Here is a 15931-nt window from a genome sequence, read left to right on the forward strand (position 1 = left end):
TTTGGTATCACTGTCGTTTGGCAATTCTTTTGATATTATCGTAGACTTGATCTGTAGTCAAATTGGATGCATATTTGAAATTCTTTTTGATATAGTTGTCTTGTTGTTCCTGGTATCTTGGGTCTCTTAGGAGACTTTTTAGGTGTGAATCAAATTGCAGTTCTGGTACCATAATACCACTGATGGGACACTTGATAGTTGGTTCAGTTTTTTGGTGCTTTCGAAGTCTAGACTCACCAGCAGCTTTGATCTTCATACCTGGTATTTTCGCGGCTGCTTTATCTGTTGAAGTCTCCTTTTCTTTTTCATCTAGGTCATTTTCAGCAGGGCGTTTGCGAGAGCTCAATACATCGTCCTGGCGAGTTTCTAATGATCGGTAGATCACCTCGTTTCTAGTAAGAGGAGGCGGCAATTCACTCACCTCGTCAATGACATCAAATTCAAGCTTGCCCACAAGGGAGAAATCCTGCCAGTCAATGGATGCAAATCGAGTCTGACGTTCTTGTTGAGCCACCTTTTCATTTCTTGATCGCATTCGATTTTGTTTGCGATGAAACGCTCTTTTATAAGCATCCAGTATTATTGAGTAGTCGGGTGAAAGCAGCAGGTCTACAAGTTGTAGATCAGCCTTAAATTTCTCATCATTCAAAGACAATTCGTCTTGGAGTTGTGCACGCAATGAGCAGATGGCTAGTCTGTACTGGTACACATAAGCCTGAAAAACTCCATTCAAGGAATGCCTACTATCAAGAAATCCAAACTGAGCGCCACCATTGCGCCCACGTTGATGTGAAAGTAACTTTGACCCATATTCTGGACCGTTTCTAGCAACGAAGAGGGCTGCAAGTTTTAAAATATCGAGATCATATTCGGAAATCGGTGGGATATCGATCTTGAAAAGTATTTTACGTGCTTCCTCAACCGTCTCTTTCACTTCTATGTCACCAGTCTGAGTCGGAGTAGTGGCACTATTGAGTCTTTGCAAATACTCATTGTGATGAGCATCGTCTGGATTGAGGAAACTGAATTTTGGATTACCACTATTTCGTAGTCTCTCTTCAAACGACGGTCCGTTTTTTCGTATGTACCCCACTGTCTTTTCTATCGTGGACAAAACTTGGGGGTCGAACATTATTAAATTTATGAGTTATTTCAGGTTGTTTCACTTACTTCGGTGCGTGTACCGCGATGCGGTTGGGTGCACCGAGGGCCAACTTTCCAGTGCGATCGGAGTGACTAGCTATATGTACCGATACACCAAAAATGATCCTGTGTCGTCTGATTCCGACGTGGACTCTCTAGCTGATGAACTAGACCAGATCGGAAGGCTCCATCTTAATATCTCGCTTCCAAATATGCCCAACCTCAACTTATCATCATATCTTAATCGCGATAATTTGTCACTTCCGACCTTTGATTTACCCACCTTACCCAACCTACCCAAGCTTCAAGACTTGTCTAATGAGATTTCCAGATACATATCGACCTACAAGAAAGATCCTGAAAAGCAGGAGTTTGCTAGTTCCATCCGAACGGCGGTGACGAGTCGGCTTCAAATGAATGAGTTTTTGTCTGATTTAAAGAATGGTCTTTCGTTGAGTGCAGCCATTGAAAGATTACAGCCATTGACCAATATCATACACGAAACAATAGTACTACCAGCTGAGGACGAATCCTCGGATATAGATGATGACGACAAAGAAACTGAACCCGGAGGAGTGGACGCAGTTGTCACAAAAAACCACCCTGTTTTGCATGATTTGGTGATCCCAGAAAACGAAGAGGGCCACCGCCACACTCGTGGACGCCACCGCATAAAGTCAGCACGCCATGTTTTGTCCGACACTGATAGTTCTGCTTATGCTAGTGACTTGGATGTGGAGGAACTCACCTCGGAAGAGGCCCGTGCGTTGACCCATCTTGATACATTGGATGAGTTTCGTGACGAAAAGATCCTTCGGCAACGAATCCAGACGATTACCGACCATAAAGAATTGTCACAAAAGCTGAAAAATAAGTTAGTAACTCAATTAATGTTGGGGAATTATTACAAAATCGTTAATGAAAAACTTAAAAGCGAAGACCGTGCACTCTTAAAGGGTTTGAAACAACAGGAGCTTGTCGTACCTGAAGACACTCCTTTGGACAGCAATGACGCTGATGCCATGGATGAAGACGATTTTGTTCAGCTCACTCCAGAAGACACCAAACCATCATATCACGACGCTCCAGTAAACTCCATACTAGGATGCCAGCACTACCAGCGAAACTGTAAGATTGAGTGTCCAACGTGCCAAAAATGGTACGTTTGTCGTTTTTGCCATGATGAAGAATCAAACCACAAATTAATTCGCTCCGAAGTTAAACATGTTCTCTGCATGCATTGTGGAACACCTCAAGTTCCCGACGAGAATTGCTGTGTCGATTGTGGCCAAGAACTTGCTCGGTATTTTTGCTCCATATGTGTGCTTTACGATAACGACGCTACAAAAGACATATATCATTGTGACAAGTGTGGCATTTGTCGTTTGGGACTAGGATTAGACAAAGATTACTTCCATTGCGACGAGTGTAACATATGTCTAAGCATAGATCTCAAAGAGCGACACAAATGCTTGTCCAACAATACTCATTGTAACTGCCCAGTATGCAACGAGTACCTATTTACATCAGTCAGTAAGGTTGTGTTCATGAAATGCGGCCATCTGATCCACCAAGCATGTTATGACGAGTTGAGTAAGCATTCTTACAAGTGCCCAGTGTGCAAGAAAACAGTGGTCAATATGGACACTCAGTTTCGTATTTTGGACCAAGAAATCAGCCAGCTGCCTCTTCCTGCTCCCTATAGCAACTGGCGTTGTATCATCAACTGTAATGATTGCAAAGGTAAATCCAATGTGCCGTATCATATTTTGGGACTCAAGTGCAAATACTGCAAAAGTTATAATACCAACAAAGTCAAATTGATCAAACCTGAAGAGGAACAAGAGGAAGAAGAGCAAGAGGAAACCACCTCCGTGCCTATGTTATTATCGCATACCAATCTTGAGAGCAATTTTCGTTTTGAAAGTGGAACCGAAGGTGGACCTGATGTTACTAGTGAAGGGGACGAAGATGAGGACGAGGAAGACGATACGCAAAACATTGTCAATTTGCGAAGTTTGGTAGACTGGTCCCCTCCACCTGTACCAGTTCAAAGAAACATATCATCCATAACCTCGATTCTACAAGGATTCGTAAATAGTGCAACCAGAGAATAAATCATGTCGCAGCCAAACGGCTCGATATGCAGCATAATCCCGAACGGGAATCCGGTGACATCCTCACACCCATACTTTGTTCGATAATTCAATTGATACCGAACCGAACGGCAACGTGCACTGAAAACGTGGTCCATCACTATTTAGTTCATATACAGTGACCATATTCAAATTGTACTGGAATACTCACAATCAGCATCCTTTGACCTCGATACCCAAGTTTTGGCATCCCAGGTATTTTTTTTGGCCCAAAAGTTGGGCCCATCTGCACACCATCTGCAGGATTGCGATATATAAATATCCGACCGTGGTCATTAGTGGGGTATATTTAGAGAGGTTTAAAACAACTGTAGAGCGGGTCAATTGCTAAAAATCTACCCTAATAACTAATTTAGCATCAAATCGGTATTACTCGAGAATCGAGATCTGGTTGTTTATTTCATTTTCCTTATAGCATCGGTATTGTGGTTCCCTGCTTTGCCCTTAAAACAACAAGTATGCATCCATGAATAGTGTTAAAATATTGGTCGGTTCACTTGACCATTACTATCCCGGTGGCGGGGCCTCGGGATCCGAAAAAAACGAAAAAAATGATCCAGAAACACCGGAACGAGACACCCTCCAAGACTCCGATGATACTCGACCGGAAGAATATTCTATATACACCATATCCGAAGACAACCAGGAGTCTGAAAATGTGGAAGAGATGGAGAAAAGTACTAGAGCCCGGAGCTGTTGGTCGATCTTGTATGTTATTCCTCATTTGTTGGTTGTCAAACCATTGATGTTTTTGTGGTGGATAATCAGCTTCCCGTTTGGCTACCTATACGATTTGTTGGTACCACCCAAGCTAGAGGTGAACAGACAGAGCCTTGACGAAAAAACCGAACTTTTGAAGCAAGAAAATATTCTTTCCAACACTATCAAATCTCCCACAGCGTCTTCCAAATACATCATTCCTCCCCCTCAACGGCTCTTCCCATTATCCAGAAATCCTGGAAAGAAAAAAAAGCGGAAAACACTCATCTTAGACTTGGACGAGACACTAATTCACTCCTTGAGTAGAGGGTCTCCTCGATCTTTCTCGGGCTCATCTTCACTGGTCCATATGATCGAGGTGAAAATCAACAACGTTGCCACGTTATACTATGTACACAAGCGTCCATATTGCGATTTCTTTCTTCGTGAAATCGCCAAATGGTATGAACTACAAATCTTCACCGCCTCGGTCCGTGAGTATGCAGATCCAATCATAGATTGGCTCGAAGGCGATATAAGTGCTCGCATAAATCCTCATGATCCACATAGTACACCACAGAAAGTGTTCACAAGACGCTACTACCGCCAAGACTGTACTTACCGTCCTGGAGTCGGATACATCAAAGATCTTTCCAAGTTTTTCACAAAGGAAGATGATTTGAAAAACGTGGTTATTCTAGACAACTCACCCGTGAGCTACGCCCTTCACGATGACAATGCTGTGATGATCGAGGGGTGGATTAATGATCAACGAGATCGAGACTTGCTCAATTTGTTGCCGGTGCTTCGCAGCTTAAGCTTATGCATCGATGTACGATACATTTTGGGAATGAGAAGTGGAGAAAAGTTATTTGAAAGATGAGTACATGAATAGACGACTAGACATACATATGACACCCACCAGTAACTTTCACTTGAAGTAATTTTCACTTAAAGTAACTTTCACTTCTTGATCTCATTGCTGCAAAGTACCTCCATTACACCGGCTCTATTTTTCAGCACCGCTAGTCACAGTGGATCATGAACATCTTGCACAATATCTCGAGACTCGACGAGGATTCACCAGATCTTTTAACGCACCTCAAGACCTTGGGAGATGAGTTGCGATCAGAACAAGTTCGAGAGCAGCTTGGCCAAGAGCCAACATTTTTCATAGAACAATGTTGTAGATTCATGAAAAGTGAAGAAGTGGCGATGGAAACGGTCAGAATTTTGGTCAATTTTACTGCCGATAGCGATCAAAACCGATTGGTTGTAACTGAGAATGAACAATTGATGAGTATCATCGAGTCAAACTTGGGTGGTGGTAGCCCTTTCAACTTGAGATTGAGGTATGCCATTCTTTTGAGTCAATTTATCCGCAACACCGAACTTCAGGCAACTTTTATGAACACCTTTTATGATTTTGGTATTGCAGATGCATTATTCGATGCCTTGGACCAAGATTCACAGCTTTTGGATATTCAATTGGAGATAGAAGCAGCCATAGTTTCATCTGCCATTGATAAAATTATTGTAGACTCCAATTGGCAACGGAAAGCAATTGAGTGGACTCAGAAACTAGTGGAAATCTACCAAACACAACTCCAAGCCGGTGATGATAGCATGATACTTGAAAGTGTTTCTTCGTTGTTATACAACTTGACGAAATTTGAGTCGGATCCGGGATTCAACAATACGAACATTTCCACGGATATTTTAAAGCTTCTACCCAAGGTGCCTGCAATAGAGAACGAAACAATGATACGAAGACGCTTATTTGGTGCGTGTGGCAACATCTCGTCCATGAATGGGTACGACAATAAAAAAACACTAAGAACAATGATTACTTTGTTCTTGGATTCAGAGGATCCATACAGTGCGGGTGCTTGTGCCGTAAACTTGGGCAACACAATCAATGGAGCTGAAACAAAATCTAACTTTTTGGAGAGTGTTGACCTCAAAGATTTCCTTGACAAGTTTTTCTCCATACTATTCAATGACGTGATACAATTTCAAGCTTTGCATGTCCTCAACAATCTGATGACAGAATCGATGTCCAAGATTATATTGGAAGACCATTACCAGGCCTTATTACGTATCAGCAAAGTCATCATTGACAACGCACAATACTATCGTGAGGTGTTGGCCATCTACTTGAAGTTTCTTACCAAACTTGTTCGATCTCTGTCTTTACAACTAGCGTCATATCAAGATCTCTGGTTTGATGTGGAACGCTGTGATTCCCCAATTGATGTTGGAATATTATTTGCCTTGATAGGGCTGACTGAGTACCTGAATGGTCGCTTTGACTCGTCGCATTTTCACAATACACTTATGAAGCATTTGATGTCATTTTTACCCGAAGCACCTGCTATATACTACGATGAAAAAGTTAAATGTTTGGGTATATTTCTTGTCAAAATTGGAATTGACAAACTCAATTATGACGACTATGCAAAGCTTTTGTCATCTTTCGCAAATCGTGACTTTCTGGGCAATTCAGTGGTGGCTAACAATTTAAAGTTTGTGGCTGCAAAAACGTTGGAAACGGGCAATTCCAAAGAGGAACTAGGCGATCTCGAGGCTATATGCCGGAAAATCATTGCGGGGCTGAACGGCAATTAGCGGTAGATGGCGGTTTTACACGGGCCGGCCCGGAGTAATGAAAAATTATAAAGTGGGTGGTTTTCAGAGGATCAAAAATAATGACAGTGGAAACGGCATTTGCTAATGTGGAGGCGTGTCCTGTGGATCCAGTTATGGATATCATGGATAAATACTCCCGGGACACCTATCAGAAGAAAATCGATGTATCTGTTGGAGTGTACAAATCGGAAGATGGTTCTGTCTTTACATTGCCCTCTATTAAGGAGGCGAAAAGACGACTTGCTGCCAATGATCCTGGTCATAGCTATACCAATATGAGGGGAATTCCTGAGTACATTGAAGGAGCTAGAAAAGTGATTTTTGGACCTGCAACCTCGACAACAATTGCATCTGTGCAGACAATATCTGGTACTGGTGCCATACACATGGGCATGGCATTTCTCAATAAAATCCAGAGAACCAAGTACGTTATTGGAGTTCCAGCATGGGATAATTATATACCCATGGTCAAGCATATGGGAGGTGAAGTTCAGACATATAGGCACTACGATCCACAAACGGGAAGAGTTGATTTTGATGCTTTGCTCACCGCAATTAGAGAGGTACCTGCTGGATCAGTTTTTATTTTGCAAGCCTGTTGTCACAATCCTACCGGTGCTGATTACTCTAGAGAACAGTGGGAACAAATTGCGTCTGCCATTTCCAAGTACAATCACTTTACATTGTTTGATATTGCTTATCAGGGATTAGCAAGTGGTAGTCTTGATGAAGATGCTTGGCCTGTTCGCTACTTTATGGACCAAAAAATGGAATTTATGGTGTGTCAATCGTTTTCCAAAAACTTGGGTCTCTACAGTGAACGAGCAGGATGCTTGCATGTTGTCGGGCGTGATTCGGTACATGTTCAGAATGTTCAGTCTCAATTGGTATCTCTCTTCCGCTTGGAATGCTCGTTTGCACCTGCTTTTGGAGCTCGGTTGGTGGCTCAAATAACCAACGATGAGAAATTGAGATCACAATGGCTTGAAGAAGTTTTCCAGATGTCTGCAAGAATTAAAAAAATCAGGCATATTATTATGGACAAACTTGTGAAGCTTGAAACTCCTGGAAAATGGGACCATGTTGTCAAACAAAAGGGCATGTTTTGGTATTCTGGATTATCACAAAATCAAGTCCGCATGTTGATTGATGATTATCATGTGTACATGACTCTTAATGGTAGAGTGAATGTCACTGGGTTAAATTCTAGCAATATCGATTACTTTTGTCGGTCGATAGACCAAGTGGTTAGAACTACATCGAAATAAAAAATGCAATATTATTGATGTGATTTAAATTCAAAAATATGATGAACCTTCTTCAAGTGAGCTCGAAGATTATCCTTACGATTGAATCGTTTTCCACAATTCACTTCGTCACATTGGAACGGTTTCTCCGAGGAATGGCTCTTCAAATGACGCTTCACATGTTCTGGCCGATGAAACTTCAGGTGGCATAAATGGCATTCATGTGTTTTCTCGCGCTTCTTTTTATCATTATTGTTCTTCTTGTCATTACTGTTTTTCTTCTCTCCCGGTGAAGATGCTGGCTTTTCATCTTTTGTGAACGTAGCCATAGGTGGTAGAAGCGAGTTGCCTCGATGATCGTGGTACAGAGGAGACTGTTGTTGTGATTGTGGCATGGGCACCAGCAGATTTAACGCAAGATTTTTCTCCATTGAGTGGTCCATAGGGTATCCATGATCAGTATGTTGTAGTTGCTGGCTACCATGGGTTGTTTGGCTGATTGTTTGTCCACCATGGTGTCCACCAAAGATACCTGCCAAATCATTGGAGGCTGGAAATGAACGCATAAAAGAGTCTGTCTTGGGCACAAACTGGTGTTGAAGTAGATCGTAATCAAGATTCTCCATCTGGTGCTGTTCGTTCATATCTGGTGGGTATAACATTTCCGACAGTAAGTCTTGGTTAAATTGTGCAGAAAAGTCCATAACTGAGGCACCAGCAGTTGCAGGAACCGAGTAAGATGAAGGTCCCGCCGCGGAAGGTATTCCACTTGGAGAGTAGTGAGAATATAATCCTCCAGGAGTCGAGTTTGACGAGGCAATTCCCTCGCTTTCAAAGTTCAGTCTGGAGCCAGAATCTTGGAGCAGAAGTGACAAATCAGGTTTTCCGATAGATGCAAGATTCACATATGATCTAGCCTTCTGGACCTGTTTGAAGGCATCATCATCCTGTTCATCTATCTTGATCGACTCTAGGGTGTCATTTCTATGCAACGGGAAAGGCGTAGAAAATACGTTTGTACGTACACTGCTGCCAGCGGATTTCATGTTCAATCCGGGACTCAAGAACTGTCGTTCTGAACCGGGTGGCATTTGTTGCGGTGTCGTTAATGGGGTATCAAGTTCCTCTTGGCTATTTGGAGCAACAAAGGGATTCAGTGGTTGTTTTAACAAATTAATGCCATGAGGATTATTGGCATCAAACGAGAGACGAGAACGGGACCTTGAATGGCCCTTTTTCTTGATTTTGGAGTTGGCAGCTGCCGTGAGATTGGCGGGAGATAGACTGGAACCACCCTGTCCTCGAAGCGGTGTTTGGTATATGGCAGAGGCAGAACCAGCAGATACTGACAATGATTTGTGACGGCTGGGGGTATTTTTCACGCCAGAAGACGGCGAATCCAGAAGCGAATGGTTGGATAGGGAGTTGGATAGTTGTGGTACCGAGTCACTGCTAGCCAAGGTATTTTGTGAATGAGACTGTGGGAGAAGCAGCTGCGGTACGTAATGAAGCCCTCGCAGCTGCGGTGGCTGTGTAGGTATAGGCTGAGGCACCTGGGTATGAGCACCTGCGAACGGAGGATCCTGGTTGAGAGAAGCCATTGAGGTGGAATGCTGGTGCAGATACCGTTGGTTGATATGATCGTCGAGAGATATGGTTCGAGAATGAGGTCGAAAGTTGGGGAAGTTGACGTTGACTATATTCAGCATCGAGTTATCTGAAGCAGGAATCACTTCGTCGTCATTATCGGGAAACAATGCTTGAGCGGGAGCGAGTTCCAACATACTCTCGTGGTCGTAATCATGTCGCAGTGACGGTGAACTCATGAGGAATTTATCCATGTTTCGACTGGTTTCGACTGGTTTGTAATGCAATTGAAATGTGTTGTGCTAAGTGGTATGTTGTGCGGAGCACTAAACGAAAGGAAGATTTTCAACGTGATTTTCAGTTATTAATAGCGTATCTTTAATGGCAGGATCGGGCGATTTTAGTGGTGATTGTCGATATTGAATAGGTTCAAAGGGGTTACTTTAGCGAACGCGTAACCGGGGAATGCTAAGAACTCCCTAATGGTGATATCAAACCCGCAGATGTTTCAAAACCACCTTTTCAACCTGTCTCCGCCCAATAAAAAAGTCCTGAAAATTATTTCAACAGAACACCACAATCTACCCAATAGGATTCTGGAACTGTCGACGGTAGAGTGAGGTAACGACAGTATCTACAAGCACTCACGAACCTACTCGACTATTCAGTGGAGCCTGAATATTTTTATGTTAGTAGTACGTGGATGCTAGTTCCAGGATTAAGTGCCGGCGTTATTCAATATCCCCGATTTCCGAGGGCAATGTGAGACGAGAGCCGCGCGTCTTTGGGGCCGAGTTCCGAGGGCAAACGAAGCAACGGCCGATGAGTGGTGCCACGGCGAAAAACCATGAGACAATGAAATGACGCGTATATAATTTATGTTGGTTACTACATATTTGCGGGAGCTACCAAGAGTATTTGTGGATACTTTATAATGATTATTGTCGTCTAGCCAATCATGGTCGGGACTGCAGATAACTCGAACTACGTAACTTCTGAGGTCGGAATGTGCCACTGCCTCCCCGGTATCCCGGTTAAAAGTTGCATAAAACGCATCCCAGCACCATTGCTCCCCCGAATTATATCCGTGTCGCGCCTCGTTCTGAGCCGCCGTTTTAGGAGAAAGAACCGATTCTAGCAAGGCTTGGACAGTTGAGTGTTGAAAACTCTAATTCAGTTTGCGGTTATCTTGTGATTCATTTGATGATAGTTCGGTTTTGAGTCGGTATGAGCCCGGTCCATTGCGTGCTCGATTTAACCTTGAATAGCAACAGTTACGAAACGTTACGCTCCGCAACTGTGCGGATGAGTTGCGTTGCCAATTATGGCGTGGACAGTGAGGCTGCGAACAATAGAGTCTATTCGCTTAGAAAGTTTCCATGCAGGACAGTGGAGAATATTGCATGAAGCATATGCTTGTTCCAGGAAGGAAGCCAAGAATTGCGCACGCTGCAAACGCAATTTTCCAAAAAAAAAGTTGTAGCTGCATGTTGCATTGGGTGTGTTTATTGCAACGGTCGTGAGAGTAAAGTCTGTATGCGTAGTCGCCGGTGAATATGCATGGCGGTTGCATAATGACGTATGCGGTGTATGGATGTCTGGGGCTTCCAGAAGACTTTTAGCTCCGATTTACAATAATTTAGTAGATTTCTCTATTTAAGGGTTTTGCTTGACAAACTCAACACCCTTTTGGATGTTCTTGATCAAAGTCTCCTTGGCAGTCTTGATCAATTCTTCTTCGTGACCAGACAACTCACCCAATGAGTGAACCTTCTTGACACCCTCAGTTCCCAAAGTCACCTTGGAAGCGAAGAAGTCAACACCCTCGTCCTTGAACAATGGAGAGTCGACGAAAGATGGCTCGACAACATCGTTCTCACCAGCCAAACCGTCCAAGACAGCTCCGGTGAATCTAGCACCAGCTTGGGCCATAGACAAAGTAGCGGAACCAGCTCCATTCTTGGCTTGGACAACCTCGTCACCTCCGAATTGGATACGGTGGATCAAAGCATCTCTGGTCTCGGCGTCCAAAGACTTGTGGTTGGTTTGAGACAACAATGGCACAATGGTAACACCAGAGTGTCCACCGACAACAGTCACTTTTTCGTGAACTGGGTTGGTGTTGGCAACTTCAGCGACGAATCTGGAGGCTCTCAACACATCTAAAGTGGTGACACCGAACAATTTCTTAGGGTTGTAGGTACCCTTGGACTTGAACACCTCGGCGACAATTGGCACGGTGGAGTTGACTGGGTTGGAAATGATACACACAGCAGCATTGGGGGCATGGTCAGCAGCAGCCTTGGCCAAGTCACGAACAATGGAAGCGTTGGTGTTGAACAAATCATCTCTGGTCATACCGGGCTTTCTTGGAACACCGGCAGGAATGACAATGACATCAGCTCCGGTCAATGCCTCCTTCAAGTTTTCAGGGTTGTAACCTCTCACGGTGGAGTGGGTTGGAATGTGGCTAACATCGGCAGCAACACCGGGGGCACCCTTCAAATCGTACAACGACAAGTCGGTGACCTTGTGGTTTAATTTCAACAACAAAGAAAGAGGCTGGCCAATTCCTCCATTAGCACCCAACACGGCGACTTTGTAGGCAGAAGCAGAAGTGCTTGAGAACGATCTTGTGGCGATCTTGGTGAACATATTTGCGATATTTCAACCCCAGAAACTTTTCGCACTTTTATATTCCGGACCAGAGGACCAATCAGCGTCGGGGGCACCGGAAACCGCCGGTGTACCGGGTGGATAAAGGGGTGTGGTGAATGGGGGGTTCCCGAGGCCCATGTGGTCAATTGCAAAGGATGGTGTAGCTACAACCGTTTAATGTGGGTTTCCATGAGTTTTAGCAAATTTTCTCGTTTCCGTGGCTCATTTTGTTGATGGTGTTCATTCGCTCTCACATCGCGGATCACATGTCCCGACGGAACTCGTCCACAGTTCCGAGGACTGATCGGCTGCTTATATGCCGGATTGTTGCAATGTGAATTTGGCTCTTGGTGTACGGATGGCGATTGTGTTTATTCAAAGGTGATGTCGGCGGAGAAACATGCCATGGACGTGCCACGCGTGGCTGCGGTGGAGTTGCCGTTGAACGTGCGTGATACCGACCGCGCAATTGCCATGCTTGGCGGAAAAGAACGGATTGCTCGCGCGATCAGTGAGGCAAATCCGGGGGCACCTCATCCAGTTCCGGGCAATGGGGCCGGTGCTGCCCCCACCACTGCTGCAGGTACGGTAATTCCACTAGAACTCCGACTCCGTGAGGATCCTTTCCATCATCCAATTCAATCACTGTTAACGAACCAAGAACGCATACTACTAAAAGTGTCGGTGCCTAAGCGCGTCATGTCAAAACTAGACAAAAATGTATCAGCTCATAAAGCTTTAATGGAATGCGCCAATTCTGGAGCACAGTACAAGGTGCAACCGGTTGCAATTATCAATAAAACTTATTCGTTCAAAAGAATGGCTGATTTCCAGGCCATCACCAAGCACAACCCAGTTGCCCAAGAATACCAACAACTCATCAATGCCAATAGTTTGCAACCAATTACCGATATACTCACAAAACGATCCAATTTCCAGGGCATTGAAGACTATAAAGATCCTTCTGGGTTTGCCAACACTGACCACCATCTTCCTCCACCCCCGTTGTTCAGTCCTATATCGTTTCCCTTCGACTACAAGTACAATAGAAACCCATTGACCACCACCGTTACTGATGCTGAGGGCACTGTGCGAGTGGTATCCCGAAAAACTACTTTAAAGTTGCACACCATAATAATAGATTTCTCATCTCAGCATGTCCCTGAAGAGCCCGCCGAAGCGTTGCGCCAAAATTACGAAAACCTCAAGAAATCACCTCCACAACCTGGAAGTTTGGATGCTGCCCTTTTGTCTTGCATAGAATGGCTCCATAAGGCACTTGAAGTCAAACCCATATGGCTTCGAAAACATTTGGAAGATGTTGCTCCCGCTGACCTTCGTCGAGTATTGAAACAGGCTCTTCCCTATGTCACTTATATTTTCAAAAGTGGACCCTGGCGTTTTTGCAATGTTAAGTTTGGCGTTGATCCCAAGTCCGACAAGAAATACTGGTTATTTCAAAGTGAATATTTTCGGATTCCCGGTCTTCATTTTGGCGTAGGAGAGGTCAGCGAACGAATACTTCCTCCAAGTTTGACCAACAATAACTCATTGGTGAGTGTCAGTGACTTTGCCATATCTCACCACCTCTTGTTCACTGGTACAAGGCTACCACATACAGTCACCTATCAAGTAGGAGACGTTACCGATCCAGATGTTGTTCAGTTTTTGCAAACTCTGAGTGCTGGCTTCTTTCGTGAAGCTCCAGACTTTCAAGATGGTTGGATAAATCGACAAAGTATAGAGACCGTTCGTAGGATTATCCGGTATAAACTCAGTCGAATGGTCAAGGAAGAGCCAATTGAAATATCCAAAATTGAAAAAATCGTTCACACAGAGTACGTGGAAAGAGAAGAAAGTGACCAAGAAGAAGCAAGCGATATCGAAAGCGAAAATGAATCGATGGAAGAAGAAGAGTCGGAAGACTTGAAAGAACGTATTGCTCAATTGGACAAATCGCATCCTATACGCCAGTTGGCCGGCTACGTGAACCAAGATGACTTACAGGCGTAGAAAGGTCTCAATCTTTCTAGAATAACTCAGAATTAATGCTTTCAGTTCTGGACATTTAGCTCAATAATGTTAGCTCTAATTGTTGTCCTGCATATACCCTGTAGCTCAATTTATCAACGCGAACACGTACAGCTCTATAGCTATTATGACTAAAGCTACAGAGACATTTGTGGTGTTATTGGCCCTTTCTGCTATATACTTTGCTTTGTATACGCGCACATTACCTTCACCTGAAAAGTTCCACTCAGAAATTCTTCCTTATATCCCTTATTGGTGTTTGGTTACTTTTGGCTCATACTCGTTGGCAACCTTGGGATGGGGTGTATTGACATTTAAGGACAAAGAGGCAAAGTATGAGGAGTTGTTGAAACAAATAGACGAAGCCAAGTCATTTTACAAATCTAAGGGCTTGCAGTTGGATTGATGCATGTATAAATAAACGGTCTATTGATATGAACAGTTACCCTGTGTTTTGCAATGTTTGCTATGCTTCTTGGTTTCTCTCACGCTGACTGTGCTTGGTTTTCACCCTGGTTGTGTTCAGCCTGGTTCTTTCGCCTTTGACTCTTTTTCTTTTCAAACTCCGCAAAGACTCGAATACTAACCGGTACATTGGCCCACGACTCGGCTTCTTCGTTTTTCTTTTCCGTCTTCTCACGAACTGTCTTGGCATTCTTTGCCATGGATAGCGGAAGATTCTCGTCTGCTAGGTGACGAACCGGAGGGTAGAAATTCTCGGGCCATCGGCCACCTCTCTCGCGGAGCTTCTTTGCCGCCAATTTTCTTTTACTGTTCCAATCTTTGACATCGTCTCGAAAGAGCTCCCATACACAATTGATGCATCCACTCATACAACAATTATCAGGCTCTGGCGGACGGTCTGGAACCGAAATCCCCGCAATTACTCGAGGTTCTCCTCGCGAAAGTCGACTGGAAGATCGCGGTGACTCTCCCTTGATCCGGCCTCCAAAGACCCGGGCCATTTTCTGCTCTGCGGTTAGCTCACCCACCGAGTAATTGCCCTCGTATCGATTCGAAGTGGTCTTTTTGAGGGAGTCTAGTTCGTCTTCGGTCATAAGCGCCGCTTCAAGCGGTTGTTTAGGATGCGACGGTGTGGCACATACTAGGTCATAGAAGGTATACTTGTTCAGATTCCGGCTCTGAATATGCAAATTACGAGGAAAACCTCGAACCCCGCGGAAAAGTGACATGTTTAAAGATTAGGGTTTCGATCTCGTGCGGTAACAAAGCAAAGACATAGTGGTGTGCGGGTGTCAATCATTGGGTGCAATAACCTAGGTTAGTGCAGGATGAGTTGCGGCGCTCAAGCGACCCGTTGGCTGCTTTGACACAGCCGCATACGATGCATAACTTTTATGTGGATTGGATTGATCTGGATGTGCCAACCGCGTGGGCACGGCATGATTTAGATCGCTTGATTGTCAATTACGAACCGAGGGCGCAGTGCAGGGCGTAATTTGCCCACGAGGGAAATTTAAGTGCTAACCTATTTGCCGCAAATTATTCGCGACAAGCGGCGTTAGTCACTTTAATCCACCACGTGGAGGTAGGGTCGCACGACAAGCCATATTAGGATTTTGCATCCGGGGCTTTATCGTAAAAACGGTCGATGCGGATATATCATTTTTGAAGACATTTATGAGGTTTTTGAGCAATCTGGGGTGTTAAGCACGGTCAGATGGTGGTTCTAATGAACAAATTACCCTCGAAAGACCATTAATTGACGGCCCACGTTTTGCCAAGACGCCGAGGATTCCA

The 15931-nt window shown here is 44.2% G+C and overlaps 10 protein-coding genes across 10 annotated transcripts; 6 read left to right on the plus strand and 4 right to left on the minus strand. All coding sequences in view use genetic code 12, as the record gives it.

Annotated features, from left to right (window-relative positions):
- Positions 1–7: 7 nt before the first annotated feature.
- Positions 8–1132, minus strand: PGUG_02573 (uncharacterized protein; the record flags this gene model as incomplete). The annotated part of the gene is made up of 1 exon (XM_001484795.1): positions 8–1132. The coding sequence occupies one exon, from the start codon at positions 1130–1132 to the stop codon at positions 8–10; it is 1125 nt and encodes a 374-aa protein (XP_001484845.2).
- Positions 1083–3260, plus strand: PGUG_02574 (uncharacterized protein; the record flags this gene model as incomplete). Its single annotated transcript, XM_001484794.1, has 1 exon — positions 1083–3260. The coding sequence occupies one exon, from the start codon at positions 1083–1085 to the stop codon at positions 3258–3260; it is 2178 nt and encodes a 725-aa protein (XP_001484844.2).
- A 505-nt stretch (positions 3261–3765) lies between these two features.
- Positions 3766–4881, plus strand: PGUG_02575 (Nem1-Spo7 phosphatase catalytic subunit; the record flags this gene model as incomplete). Its single annotated transcript, XM_001484796.1, has 1 exon — positions 3766–4881. The coding sequence occupies one exon, from the start codon at positions 3766–3768 to the stop codon at positions 4879–4881; it is 1116 nt and encodes a 371-aa protein (XP_001484846.2).
- A 158-nt stretch (positions 4882–5039) lies between these two features.
- On the plus strand, positions 5040–6626 carry PGUG_02576 (uncharacterized protein; the record flags this gene model as incomplete). Its single annotated transcript, XM_001484797.1, has 1 exon — positions 5040–6626. The coding sequence occupies one exon, from the start codon at positions 5040–5042 to the stop codon at positions 6624–6626; it is 1587 nt and encodes a 528-aa protein (XP_001484847.2).
- Positions 6627–6706: 80 nt separating this feature from the next.
- Positions 6707–7915, plus strand: AAT22 (Aat22p; the record flags this gene model as incomplete). Its single annotated transcript, XM_001484798.1, has 1 exon — positions 6707–7915. One exon carries the CDS (start codon positions 6707–6709, stop codon positions 7913–7915), a length of 1209 nt encoding a protein of 402 aa, XP_001484848.1.
- An 11-nt stretch (positions 7916–7926) lies between these two features.
- On the minus strand, positions 7927–9735 carry CAS5 (Cas5p; the record flags this gene model as incomplete). The annotated part of the gene is made up of 1 exon (XM_001484799.1): positions 7927–9735. One exon carries the CDS (start codon positions 9733–9735, stop codon positions 7927–7929), a length of 1809 nt encoding a protein of 602 aa, XP_001484849.2.
- A 1402-nt stretch (positions 9736–11137) lies between these two features.
- Positions 11138–12136, minus strand: MDH1-1 (malate dehydrogenase; the record flags this gene model as incomplete). The annotated part of the gene is made up of 1 exon (XM_001484800.1): positions 11138–12136. The coding sequence occupies one exon, from the start codon at positions 12134–12136 to the stop codon at positions 11138–11140; it is 999 nt and encodes a 332-aa protein (XP_001484850.1).
- Positions 12137–12523: 387 nt separating this feature from the next.
- PGUG_02580 (transcription factor TFIIIC subunit) lies at positions 12524–14152 on the plus strand (the record flags this gene model as incomplete). Its single annotated transcript, XM_001484801.1, has 1 exon — positions 12524–14152. The coding sequence occupies one exon, from the start codon at positions 12524–12526 to the stop codon at positions 14150–14152; it is 1629 nt and encodes a 542-aa protein (XP_001484851.2).
- Positions 14153–14297: 145 nt separating this feature from the next.
- Positions 14298–14576, plus strand: DPM3 (Dpm3p; the record flags this gene model as incomplete). Its single annotated transcript, XM_001484802.1, has 1 exon — positions 14298–14576. The coding sequence occupies one exon, from the start codon at positions 14298–14300 to the stop codon at positions 14574–14576; it is 279 nt and encodes a 92-aa protein (XP_001484852.1).
- A 79-nt stretch (positions 14577–14655) lies between these two features.
- On the minus strand, positions 14656–15363 carry PGUG_02582 (uncharacterized protein; the record flags this gene model as incomplete). Its single annotated transcript, XM_001484803.1, has 1 exon — positions 14656–15363. One exon carries the CDS (start codon positions 15361–15363, stop codon positions 14656–14658), a length of 708 nt encoding a protein of 235 aa, XP_001484853.2.
- Positions 15364–15931: the final 568 nt, after the last annotated feature.

The sequence above is a fragment of the Meyerozyma guilliermondii genome, genomic scaffold, assembly GCF_000149425.1.
Source record: "Meyerozyma guilliermondii ATCC 6260 scaffold_3 genomic scaffold, whole genome shotgun sequence".
NCBI classification, from domain to species: domain Eukaryota; kingdom Fungi; phylum Ascomycota; class Pichiomycetes; order Serinales; family Debaryomycetaceae; genus Meyerozyma; species Meyerozyma guilliermondii.